Below are 14113 nucleotides of genomic sequence, written 5' to 3' on the forward strand. Positions count from 1 at the left end.
TTGATGGCTTGATCAATGACAAGACGCAATGCACGCTCCAGAAAGAAGGCGTAAGGTACGATGTCACTGATGGCGCCCTGGCTGCGACTGACCAGTTTGGTGATCTCATCAAATGGCCACAGAAGTCTGCATGTGTCGCTCATGAGCAGCCACTGGCGCGATGAAAAGAAACCAAGCTCGCAGAACCTGTCCTGCTGCAGAGTTCGTACAGGTAGTCGTTAACGGCACGTTGCTGCTGGAGCAGCCTATCAAGCATATACAAGGTGGAGTTCCAGCGTGTCGGGCAGTCACAAATCAGACGTTTGATGGGCAAGTAGTGTCGCCGCTGAACGTCAGCAGGCGAGCCATGGCCAGAGATTTTCCTGGACGCCCTGGACCCCGGGGTATTTAGCAACGAATCGCTGCATGACTAAGTTCAGGACGTGTGCCATTTTTTGCCCTGTTTCAGCGCGCTAAGCAGATTGGCACTGTTGTCGCACACCACTTTACCAACTGTCAAATTGAGCGGGGTTATGCCACTGATCGGCCTGTGACCACAGAGCAGGACCGGTGTGGCTCTTGGCTTCCAGGCACAACAGCCGCAGCACAGCATGGCAACGTCTCACCTGGGACATCAAATAGGTTCTGGGGAGCCTGTGGGGCGCAGCGATAGAGGCGGTAGCAGTGGAAAAGAAGGAGTCAGCCAAGGGGGAGACGGAGGATGGAGTTGGAGCAGGAGAAGAAGAGGCAGGCCTGCATGCATTCCTTGGCGGTAACACCAAATCCACACAGGAGCCACGGGTTACATGCTTGACGGCTGTCAGAAGGTTCACCCAGTGGTCAGTAAAAGTTATGTACCTTCCCTGCCCGTGTTTTCTAGACCACATGTCTGTGTGCCAGAAATACATTCACTTGCCACTAAACAAGGCAATATAGCTCTGGGATGCCCTTCTGGGAGAAATATTTCCATTGCAGTGTGCCAATGGCCTCACATTTTTCTAAAGGCCTCCGAGTCCACCAGTTTATATGGCAGTAGTTGGCGGGCTAGCAGTTCCGACAAGCCAGCGGTCAGTCATTGGGCAAGAGGGTTATCCGGCGTTATCAAATTTTTACGCTCTAACATTTGGCCCATGGAAGCCTGCCTCCTGCCAGATGAACGCGACAGCGGCACAGTGGAAGGTGAAGTGGAGGACAAAAGGGAGGAAAAAGGAGAAGAGGCAGGACGTGGAGCGCCGGGAGTGTGGCTTTGTGGGTTCTGTTGGCGTTGCTCCCACAGGGCTCGGTTATGGGAGGCCAGGTGCCTTCTTAAGGCGGTCGTATCTAGGTGAGTGTTGGGCTTAACGCGACTTATGCGTTGACAGCACAGGCTGCAGATGGCAACACTATTGTCTGCAGCTGACACGTTAAAAAAAGCCCACACTGCGGAGCCATGTGTCGGCGTCCTGGGAGCGCCAGAAGTGACCGTGCATGGTGGAATGGCTTGCTCCAGATACATTTGCAGTCTGATTTTTGCCTCCTGTGCCCTGCGAGCTCTGCCTGCTTCTCCTTCTTCTCCTCCCTCTCTGTTGCTCCATCTCTCCCTCTGAACTCCCCTCTTCCTCTCTTGTGGGCACCCACGTAATCATCGTCACCTTCACCATCACTGATATTTGAGATCTCAAAGTAGGCAGCAACAGCGGGGACGTCCATCCTTGGGCTGATCTGGGTACTGTCGTCAGACCGCTGGGTGGCGGCCGTTGCTACCTCCGCTTCCTCATCCAATGTCAAGAATGGCTGCGCATCGGTAAGGTCTGGGAATCGATGGGCAAATAATTCCTCTGACTCGAGTGGAGGGGCTATGGTGGTGGTGGTGGTGGTGTCTTTGGGGGTGCACACAGCAGAGAGTGAGGAGGGTGCAGAAGCAGAAGGCTGAGTAAGCCACTTAACCAACTCTGGTGCGTCCTTTGACGTAATCGCACGCACCTGCTCCAACTTCACACTTAGGCTCCGGCCTGGTCCACCTGCCTGACCCCTACCACCCCTGTGAAATGGCCTGCCTCTTTCTCTGCCTATCATTTTTTTAAATGACCCTGTGAAAAAGTCCCTATAGAAGAGCAGTATTAGTGGAAGCGGGCTAGCGGTTCCGACAAGCCAGCGGTCAGCCGTTGGGCAAGAGGGTTATCCGGCATCATCAACTTTATACATTCGAACATTTGGGCCACGGAAACCTGCCTTTTGCCATATAAACGCGACGACGGCACGGTGGAACGTGGAGTGGAGGACAATTGGGAGGAGAAATCAATATTTGGTGGAAGCCGGTATATGAATCCACTCTATCAGTATTTTGTGGAAACAGGTATATAGAACCGCCTTTTGAGTATTTGCTGGAAGCTGGTATGTCAAACCCCTAAATATTTGGAAGCTGGTGTACTTTCTGTGTTAGAAGGTATATTATAGGTATATTAAACCCCTCAATCAGTTTTCTTTTGGGGGGAACAGGTATATAACATCAGTTGCAATTAGTTATTCCAATAGCGTTTGTCACTCTGTGTAGCTGCAGTATCACAGCAGAACCGCACGCAACTGCTGCACAATACAATTGCACTAGAATATACTTTCTATGTTAGAAAGTATATTATAAGTATTTCACACCCTCAGTATATCACACCTATTAATAGCACACCTATCCTAGTCCTTAAAAGGACTTTTGTGGCCCTATTAGCTAGCGTTTGGTGTCCCTAACAGTCTGTCCCTGCTCCACACAGCATCCTCTCCCTACACTGGCAAAATACAGAATGTAAAATGGCAGCCAGATTGGGTTTATTTATAAGGTAGGGGGTGTAACCATGTGCTGAAACGTCTCAGTTGGCTGTCCTGTCCCACCTGATGAATGTGTCATGGGTCAAAATGCGGCACAATGCAAAAGAATATGGTGCCGGTGGACATTGCCATATGTTCGCTTGTTCGGAGAACCGCGAACGAGCAAAGTTCACCGCAAAACGACCGCCGGGCGAACCGCAAGGCCATCTCTAGGAGCAGGTATATCAAACCTCTTAATTAGTATTTTGTGGAAGCAGGTATATCGCAGGCCTGAATCAATATTTGGTGGAAGCAGGTATATCACACCCCTCAATTATTTTTTTGCCTCAACAGTTATATTAAACCACCCTGTTTATTTGGGGTGCCAGGAATATCACAGCCCTCAATCAGTATTTTGTGGAAGAAGGTATATCACACCCCTCAATCAGTTTTTTGGGGGGCAACAGGTATATCAGACCCGTTGCAATTATTTGTTCCAATAGCATTTGTACCTCTATCTAGCTGCGGTATCGCAGAAGAACCGCACACGATTGCTGCACAATACAAATGCACTATAATTCTTTCTATGTTAGAAAGTATATTATGAGTATATCACACCCTCAGTATATCACTCCTATTGATAGGACACCTATACCAGTCCTTAAAAGGACTTTTGTCGCCCTATTAGCTAGCGTTTGGTGTCCCTAACAGCCTGTCCCTGCTCCACAAAGCAACCTCTCCCTACACTGGCAAAACACAGAATGTAAAATGGCTGCCAGATCAGGTTCTTTTATAGGGTGGGGGTGTAACCATGTGCTGAAAAATCTCAATTGGCTGTCCTGTCCCACCTGATGGATGTGTCATGGGTCAAAGTTCGGTGCAATGCAAAAGAATATGGCGCCGGTGGACATCGCCATATGTTTGCATGTTTGGCGAATCACAAATGCGCAAAGTTCGCCACAAAACGACTGCGGGGGCGAACCACAAGGCCATCTCTAGTAGACAACATTTTGCATTAGAGTTGCACCATAATTCAAGCATAAAATTCTGTTGCAAATGAAGCCAACCAATAGGCAGTATACACTACGTGCAGAATTATTAGGCAAATGAGTATTTTGACCACATCATCCTCTTTATGCATGTTGTCTTACTCCAAGCTGTATAGGCTCGAAAGCCTACTACCAATTAAGCATATTAGGTGATGTGCATCTCTGTAATGAGAAGGGGTGTGGTCTAATGACATCAACACCCTATATCAGGTGTGCATAATTATTAGGCAACTTCCTTTCCTTTGGCAAAATGGGTCAAAAGAAGGACTTGACAGGCTCAGAAAAGTCAAAAATAGTGAGATATCTTGCAGAGGGATGCAGCACTCTTAAAATTGCAAAGCTTCTGAAGCGTGATCATCGAACAATCAAGCGTTTCATTCAAAATAGTCAACAGGGTCGCAAGAAGCGTGTGGAAAAACCAAGGCGCAAAATAACTGCCCATGAACTGAGAAAAGTCAAGCGTGCAGCTGCCAAGATGCCACTTGCCACCAGTTTGGCCATATTTCAGAGCTGCAACATCACTGGAGTGCCCAAAAGCACAAGGTGTGCAATACTCAGAGACATGGCCAAGGTAAGAAAGGCTGAAAGACGACCACCACTGAACAAGACACACAAGCTGAACGTCAAGACTGGGCCAAGAAATATCTCAAGACTGATTTTTCTAAGGTTTTATGGACTGATGAAATTAGAGTGAGTTTTGATGGGCCAGATGGATGGGCCCGTGGCTGGATTGGTAAAGGGCAGAGAGCTCCAGTCCGACTCAGACGCCAGCAAGGTGGAGGTGGAGTACTGGTTTGGGCTTGTATCATCAAAGATGAGCTTGTGGGGCCTTTTTGGGTTGAGGATGGAGTCAAGCTCAACTCCCAGTCCTACTGCCAGTTTCTGGAAGACACCTTCTTCAAGCAGTGGTACAGGAAGAAGTCTGCAAGGTAAGAAAAACATGATTTTCATGCAGGACAATGCTCCATCACACGCGTCCAAGTACTCCACAACGTGGTTGGCAAGAAAGGGTATAAAAGAAGAAAATCTAATGACATGGCCTCCTTGTTCACCTGATCTGAACCCCATTGAGAACCTGTGGTCCATCATCAAATGTGAGATTTACAAGGAGGGAAAACAGTACACCTCTCTGAACAGTGTCTGGGAGGCTGTGGTTGCTGCTGCACGCAATGTTGATGGTGAACAGATCAAAACACTGACAGAATCCATGGATGGCAGGCTTTTGAGTGTCCTTGCAAAGAAAGGTGGCTATATTGGTCACTGATTTGTTTTTGTTTTGTTTTTGAATGTCAGAAATGTATATTTGTGAATGTTGAGATGTTATATTAGTTTCACTGGTAAAAATAAATAATTGAAATGGGTATATATTTGTTTTTTGTTAAGTTGCCTAATAATTATGTACAGTAATAGTCACCTGCACACACAGATATCCCCCTAAAATAGCTAAAACTAAAAACAAACTAAAAACTACTTCCAAAAATATTCAGATTTGATATTAATGAGTTTTTTGGGTTCATTGAGAACATGGTTGTTGTTCAATAATAAAATTAATCCTCAAAAATACAACTTGCCTAATAATTCTGCACTCCCTGTAGAGTTAGACAACCGTATCTAGCCATTCACCAAATTAGATGGAAAAAAGTACTGCATGCAGGGCAGAAATGGCTAAAACGGATGCCAAATGTGCAACAGGATCAGTTTTTTTTTGTTCTGTTCTTCCAACGGATCAGAAGAACGGAAAGTGAAACGGAAATGTGAAGTCTCCCTAATGCCTCATTCACACGTCAGTGTTTTGGTGAGTGATTTCCTTCTGTGATTTTGAGCCAAAACCAGGTGCGGCTCTAAACACAGAACAGGTGCAGATCTTTCCCTATAGCTTATCTCTGTGGAGGCTCCAATCCTGGTTTTGGCTCCCAATCACTGATGGAAATCACTGACCAAAACACTGACGTGTGAATGAGGCATAAGGCTTGGGATACGCGGCAGCAAACAAGGTTGTAATAATGTACAACCTATACTAATGTTGTGCAACATTTTTTTGAATGATAGTCAATAGTGTCGCACTGCAACATGCTGCAGCGCGACAGTCTCATAAAAATACAACTTGGATGGATTTTTTGCGACTGTCGCGTCGCAGCATGTGACATGTCGCAGTGCGACACCATTGACTATCACTATAAAAAATGTTGTGTGACTTTTCTGTGACACATGTCGCCGTGTAGCCCAAGCCTAAGGCTGCCATACACAATGTGGCCAGCAGCAGGATCTGCATGCGGGTGGCCACTAGTTGCCAGGCTGCACCTGTACGTGCCACTACGTGTACATGCTATCGTTTCCATTGTACAGGTATGGCTCAGCAATTAGTGATGATCTGCGTGCGGATCCTGATGCCGGCCGCATTGTGCACAGGCTGCTGCAAACTCGATTTGTATATCTATCATACATGTATTACGCCATTGTGAGATGTGATCACACAATGCATTAGTTAACCGCAGTGTGAAAAAAGTAATGCAAAAAAGAGAGAAATAAAAAATAAATATAACTTGGATGGGATGTGGACAGCAATAGACACAATCACTGCCTCTAACCAACTTATGTCTTATCCTGCAGAAGATAAGCTGGAGCAGCAGCATACCCTGTTTACACATTATAAGGATCCATGCAGGCTAGGCCCTGGAGAAGAGAAGCCCTGGGCAATAGGTGAGCTGTGCATGTGTGTTGGCTCAAAGAAATGCTAAGTATTTTCCACCAGTGCCCCCTGCAGGAAACTCTAAACACTGCAAGTAACGATGAAGAGCAACAGATGTATGGGAGGTGGATGCTTGGGAAACGGGGAATTATTAACAATATGGTTAAGGTCCTAACCGTGAGCTCATGCCCTTAATGGCGTGGTCATGTCATGGTTTGATGCGCGAGACAGACATTGGGGCAGAATTATGATACTGTCTAATAGAAAACCCGTCTCTGTTACCCACAGTAACCAATCACATAACAGTCATTCATTTTTCAAAAGCAGAATACAAAATGAAAGCTGTACTGTGGATGGACTACAAAGACAAATTTTCTACAGTATCAAGAAGATAGATGACCAGACGATTGCACCACCAGGAGTGAGTTACGGCATGCACCATTCCCACCGCTCATTGCTGCCAACTCTTCTTCTCCCACAAAAAAAATGCATGCCACCCCATCTATATAAAAGTATTCACTACTGGCGGCAAGAGCAGTTCATTTATTGGAGATTTCAAAGTGGTGGGGGTTGACCATAAGGAACAAAGGACAAAGCCCAAGACAAAAAAAATACCAAGATTCAGTTGCCGAGTTTAAGAATCTCCTATCAAAATTATGTATCTTTACTGCTCCCAAAAAGGTTTTCAATTAACGCACTGAAAAGTAATTAATGGGGTATCCGGAATTTGGACAGAAAAATAATGTCCGTATATCTTCTTGTCTAGAGCAGTGAATGGGGTTATTGTCAGTTTTTCTGGTGGTCTATGGGAGTGAAGGTATCCCAGTATCCCTGGTAGTCTAGAGTAGAGAGCTGGTAAATGTTAAAGGTGTTGTGCAGGTTTTTTTATATTGACGACCTATCCTCAGGATAGGTTATCCATATCGGATTGGCAGGGGTCACCCCCCCCCCCCCTACCCCTTGGCGAGGTGGGGCTGCTTCCTGTTCATTACACTGCCCGTCATCTTGGAAGTGGGGTGTAATTACAAGGACTCACTCCATTCACTTGAATGGAGCAAGTACTTGTAATTACACTACGCCACCACTGCAAAGGAGACAACGCGTAGTGGAGCGCCGCCTCCTCTTCATACAGCTAATCGGCTAGTGTGCCAGAGCTATCCTGAGGATAGATCATAAATATAAAACCCCATGCACAACTCCTTTATCAGCCCTGTTGTGAGGCAGGGGACGGGCTAATGCCGCATACCTGGTTTCCAGTGGTTACTCACCTTTCCCTTCCCTATCATTTCAGGGAGGGGATAGAGAGGACTGTGCATCTATAACTGAATGGCTGCAGAGTTCTCTCTATGATTGAGCAGAGCGCTCCTGAATTGCCAGTCACAACTGCAATCTTTACAGTTACACGTCACTGCATGGAGGTGCAGTATGGGACCAGAGCAAGTACGGGAATATGGGTATCGTATTATAGATCCATAAACATTTATGCATGAGGCCTAATTTCCATGTAAAATTTTCGTTCTGAAGTGGGAGGGGAGGAACGCTTCAGCTATTTTGACCTTTCTAAAGTACAATAATATGTTATAATATGTTTATAAGTTCAATTATTCACTCATTCCTCATTGTAAGTGCTGTAAAGAATGCTATGGTTATGCAGGAGGTCACCCCAGGCTAGTACAATATTGAATTCTGCTGTTATAACATATGATTTTCTGCTTTCACAGGAACATTGCTGGATCCTGAAGGTCTCTATGATGAGGAGGTGTGCACTCCTGACAATTTACAGAAGTGAGTAACTAATCAGCTACGTTATTTGGTTAACTTGGACAGGCTTAGCAAAAAATGAATGTGGAGCACCCCAGCAGTACGATAGCAAATTCAGAAATGTACAGTAAAGGTTTGTATGTTGCCCCTTGTGTTTCATTCAGTGCGGTCAGCTTCACAAGGCTGGTACCAAAGTCTACAAAAAATCATACAAATCCTCTTTCACTTCTTCTCTTCCTCCTCCTTCTTGCTCTGAATCACTCACTCTCAATTCACTGATAAAATCCGAATTTGTTAGCAGATCACTTAGAGATCAGGTTACAGGGGCCGATGGCACTGCGCCTGACATGTCCCCACCCCTGCCACTACCCAATGGCGAAGACAGAGTAGCGATGCCACGTGCGCCTAAATGGTATTCAAAAAATTGCAAACCAAGCTGTGCAACCTCTGTAACATCGGCTATTACTTTTCAAACCCCTGTCTCACCTTTATGGAGTGAAACATAGGGTACTGATGCGTCTGTCCTCATGATAATCCAATTCATCAGGGAACAGAAGGCCTAGTATCAGTTATTTGTTCAGTTATTTCCATCAGTTATTGTGAGCCCAAACCAGGTACAGAACAGGTATACATCGTTTCATTCCACCTGGTTTCTGTGGAGGCTTCACTACTGGTTTTGGCTCACAATAACTGACCAAATAACTGAAGAGCGAATTGGGCCTTGGATTTTCTGCACTTCATGTGTTAGTTATTTAACAACCTGATTATATGACTAATGTAACCATGCAAAATAAATAAATATGGCACCAGAACCAAGACCAGTACAGAAATAAAGTACCAGAACATAACTCTGGAAATACAGTAAGAAAACGAAGATCAATACAGAAGTATGGTTTAAGAACAAAGGGGCACATTTATTAAGACCGGTCTTAATAAAGCCCTTTACTGGTGGTTATGGCGCCGGACCACCGCCGCTTCTAAATGTAAGACAGCTTCCAAGCTGTCTTACATTTAGACCATTTTCTACATTTGCCGTTGAAGTCTATGGGCGCAAACGCGCGACAATACGCCCCAAAGAAGCTCCTGTACTTCTTTGGGCGTAGGGCGTTTTACAGCCCGTTCGTACGCGCTGTAAAACACGCAGGTGAGAACTATGCCCATAGGGAAACATGGGTCTTCACCTGTTGAGCGTTTTACAGCGCGTAGGAACGCGCTGTAAAACGCTCAGGTGTGAACCAGGCGTAGAAAATGGTAAATGAGACGAGCCCGCCCACGCCACACCCACCTTTTTAGACCTGTCATGAGTGGGGAAAAGTCGCAGATTGCGGTGAAAAGGACCTCTGCGCCAGAAATATGTCTAATTTAGCCATATTTCTATTTAATAAATGACCCCCAAAGTTCATTACATAAATAAGGTAATAGAACTAAGCACAGTAAATAAATACAGCTCTGGAACCAAGCGAAGTTAAGAAATAAGACACCAAAGGTAAGATGGTAGAGAGATCAAACTCCCACAGCTCCCAGTATGAATTGAAGAATAACAAGAATATGCAGGGAGTCGTTTGTACCGCTTCTCGTTCAGCAGCACACCATATAAGCAAAAACAATCTGACACAGAGAAAAAATGAACACTCAATTCCATTGACTCCCATGTGACACTTTTTCTGACTGCAGTTGCTCTCTTTTCTTTTTGTTCTCCACCCAGTCGGTCAACGATGACCTCCCCCACCTTTTACAGCTCATCTCCAGTCTTTCTAACAACAAAACTCCTCAGGCCTCATGCACATGAATGTGCCGGGCCCGCAGACTGTAGGACCGCCGCATGTGGACGTGGACCTATTCACTTGAATGGGGTCAGCGAGCCACATCCGACGGTCTGAACCGCAAAAAATTAGTGCATGGGGTTCCGCACCTCCGTTCCGCACCGACCTTCAGGATTGCGGACCCATTCAAGTGAATGGGTCAGCATCCATGATGCGGGGTGCACACGGCCAGTGCCCATGTATTGCAGACCCGCTGTTTGCAGGCCGTAATACGGCCACGGCCATGCAACGGCCGTGAGCATGAGGTCTAACGCTGTATTGCTGTAGTGTCTACACAAATAGTAGTGCCGTATGTAGTGCCCACAAAAATACTACCACACAGTGTTGTGCCCCTGAAAGTATTGTCATAGTTCTAGTGCCCCAAACACGACCATTTATTTCTAAACCTCCTTGTCCTTGTTTGCTTGATGCGTCCACTTGTGTTGTCTGGGAATGACGCAGACAGGAACGATGACGTATGTCATCTTTTCACCCACTATCAGAGGCCTCTGCTACGGGTCTGAATAAGGGCTCATGCGCACAAACGTCAAGTTGAATGGGTCTGGATCCATCTGTGGAATCCGCATGGATGTTCCCCGTGCATTGGGGACCACAAATTGCGGTCCCCAATACACGGAACGGCCGACCAACGGCCATATGCATGTTGAAATGTGGTGCTGCCTGATCCAGCAGTCAGGGAACAGGTACTCACCTCGCTCATGTCGGTGCAGACCTGGTTGCAATCTTTGTCCCCAGTGCTGCTATGTTGAAAAAAGGCCTATAGGTAACAGGAGACTTCTTTTTATGTTCTAGAGTCCTAGAAAATGAAGAAGGCAGGAAGGAATATCTGGTATATCCCACCAGCAAGAACCATTGTCCCAACCATAAAGCAAGAAAGGTTCCACTGAAGGGGAGTGGGCGCAGAATTGATTATATGCTATATGCTGAAGAGGGACTCAATATGGAATGGAAAGTGGTAAGTGCCTAAATGTGTCTGTTGCTGCTATTGCTATTATTACTCGGCTCATGGAGCTCAGATCCATATTCTAAGGTCCAAACTGCACCACTGCAGGCCCCAGTTTTTACACAGAGCCACACCAAGGTTTTTGGTAGCACGGGGAAAATATAGTACCCCACATAGTGGAACATGTAATGCTGTGGATCTCTAGTAGCGTTTCTCAACCATTTCACTCCAAGTACCCCTAGTAACAAGAAGTTTCAAACAAGTACCCCCAAGGAAGTGATCAGTGATAAATGTTAACCAAATAAGGCTATTCTAACACCATTGTTTCAAGCATGGCCTTCAGATTTGACATAAAGAACAAAAACTAATCTTACTGCCAAGATGACAGATACCACATTTGGGTCCATGATGAATGGGTATTACTTTTTAAATTACATTCAGTGCTGCAAACGTACAGGAGAATCCAGCATTACATACCTATGACATCCAGTGACATCTCCTCGGATTGTAGACATTCTCTTTCCTCTTCATCTACATTCACCCCAGATTTCGTCCAGTCTCATCACTGCAAAGTTTGTCACACAAACATCTTAGGTTATTAACTTTTACATTATCTTCCCTAACATCTCAACACAAAATCCAAAACCTGGGGCCCTCACAGTGTCACCATGCTGCTTACCCCAAGACTGTGCCTTGTTGTACTCCCCAATACCCCCAAATATTTTATGCAGAAACAGATAATTTCCCTGAAAGTACTGATTGTGCCCCCTTTAATATTTATTGCCACACAAATAGCAAATAGCCACCCTGCCAGTAGTGGTGCCCCAAACATAGTGCCCCCCCTCCCAAAAAAAAATGGTGCCAAGCTAATATTGTGCTAAGGTTCACTCCCGTAGTAATACTGTTTCCAAAAGTCCCACCTATTGTAATAATTATCTCCCAGGGTGCCCACATTAGTAATAGTGTCCCCTACAGTACTCCCAATAGTAATAATGCTCCCCAGAGTGCCCCATTAGTAGTAAAGCCCTCCATAGTGTCCCCAGTATTAATAATGCTTCCATATTGCCATAGTAGTAATAATATTCAGCCTATAGTAACTTCAGCCAAGGCACCAAGGAGGGCTTGGGCAGCCCCCTATGCACCAGCCCACCGGGAAATTTCTCAGTAGGTACTATGGCCAGTTGACCCCTGATAGTGCCTCTCAGTAGTAATAAAGCTTCCATAGTGTGCCAAGTAGTAATAATGCCCCATATGGTGCTCCCAATAGTAATAATGTTACTTTCCCCAGTCGTATGGTCCCCCAAAGTGGCAAAGGAAAAAATACACCTATATCATATTATGTACAGTACATCATTTACTATTATTACGATGACTGATTTACTTTTGGCTTGCATAGAAAGTTATCTTGCTTACAATGCTATATAGAGGTCTACAGAAAATTAACACTTTCCTCTTATTTTAGGACATTGAAGAATACAGTTTTATTACACAACTAGCTGGACTTACAGACCATGTGCCAGTAGCAATGCGAGTGACTGTTTCTACCGGGGAAGAGGAGTCTTAAGCGGGACTGTGGACTCTGCCAGTATTAGTGGGGCAAGTACATACAGTATGGCCTAGGGGGTTCCTCCAAGTCCCAGAATCTGGAGCAGGGAGATTTCTCCAGCATCCTAATTGGAGCCACTGGAGTCCTCCACCATTTGGACTGCGTGAAGGAAGTGGACAGGAAGGGAGTTCAGAGGCTTCCTCACTGGTGCTACTGGGTACCAGAGCAGATCCTGCAGCCGGCCAGCCACACTCTCTGGTTATCAGAATGAGAAGAACTAGAACAGATCCAGTGCCATTCTTACCAAGATGTTTTTTTACCACTATATAGCACAATTTAGTTTGTAAAAGTGATATGCTGTTCAATGTTTCTTTTACTTTCTTTTTTTTTTTTTTTGGGCATAATCTTTGTATATCTAAAGAAAAATGAGGACCATTTACCTTTTTACTTTTAGGCTCTTGTTGTAGTTCTGAACAGCACCACTAGCATGCGCTATAATTGCATGAGGCTCTGCATAAAAAATAAAAAAACAAAAAAACTAAATATATTTAAAAAAATATATAAAAACAGCCAATTTCATCTGGACGATTTTAAAGGGATATATCCAAGAACATGAACTGCAAATTATGAAACCTGTTTCCAAGACTGGCTAATACTTTTTTAATGGCTTTGTTAGAATTTCTTTACTTTTTTCCAATGGTTATAGAAACACAATAAAATATCACCCTGCTTTTCTCAATACAGATTCGATTGACACGTTTAAAAAAAAAAGCTGGCAGTGGTCTAAGGTCTACATCAGTGGTCTAAAACCTGTGGCTCATTGTCTATTGCGAAACTAAGGGTACAGCCAATGGTCAGGCTACTGCATGAAGTTTTGTAAGCCAATATCAGCGGTGGATCATAAAAGGAGAGAAAGTATAAAGGGCAGATATAACGTCTCCTCTTTTTTGAATTCCCTCCTGGTTTTGGCTTCCAAAGCTGCACCAGAAAACCTGATGTGTGGCTGTACCCTAAAACCCAGCATGGCCAGAGTCTGCGGTTTGTCAACAACTGGAGAGGTTTGGGATGGAGACCATTTCTATACTTAATGACTCTAGAGTAGCAAGTCGAAGTAACAATGGTTTCATTGACTTGTACCAAAGGAGAGAGTGTAGAAACATGAATCAACTAAAATTTGTATCTATTATTTTAGAGTGATATCTCTAAATGTAAAATTCTCTTTAATACCTTTAACACTTAAAATACTACAGCTACTGACTGTTCAAGGTTTCCAAGACAGAGTTCTCCTAAAGCCACCGCTGGCTGCACAGAATGGGGCTCCTATTGTTTTCAATCGGGAACCGCGGTTTACAGCTGTGACCACGCCAAGAAAGGACATGTTTAATGGCGCGGTCTTGGTTATAAACAGTGGCCACATGGATGGCAGCACAGCCTCCCACTGAAAACAATTGTATGTGGATTCTGTGCGGCCACTGGTGGCATTTTGGTGTGGAATATGCAACAAGTTTCTGCTTTCAATAGGCATTGTGTGAATATACTTGCATT

General features: G+C 45.0%; 1 protein-coding gene across 1 annotated transcript in view; it reads left to right on the forward strand.

Moving 5' to 3' along the window:
* The window catches only part of SMPD3 (sphingomyelin phosphodiesterase 3), a 63536-nt gene extending 50657 nt beyond the window's left edge, over window positions 1-12879 (forward strand). The window contains exons 4-7 of the mRNA XM_044270933.1: window positions 6417-6506; window positions 8217-8280; window positions 10872-11034; window positions 12485-12879. Of these exons, the coding sequence (XP_044126868.1) occupies window positions 6417-6506; window positions 8217-8280; window positions 10872-11034; window positions 12485-12586 (419 nt within the window). The 3' untranslated portion in view covers window positions 12587-12879. The remainder of the gene's footprint in view (window positions 1-6416; window positions 6507-8216; window positions 8281-10871; window positions 11035-12484) is intronic.
* Window positions 12880-14113: the final 1234 nt, after the last annotated feature.

Source organism: Bufo gargarizans, chromosome 10 (genome assembly GCF_014858855.1).
Source record: "Bufo gargarizans isolate SCDJY-AF-19 chromosome 10, ASM1485885v1, whole genome shotgun sequence".
NCBI lineage: Eukaryota > Metazoa > Chordata > Amphibia > Anura > Bufonidae > Bufo > Bufo gargarizans.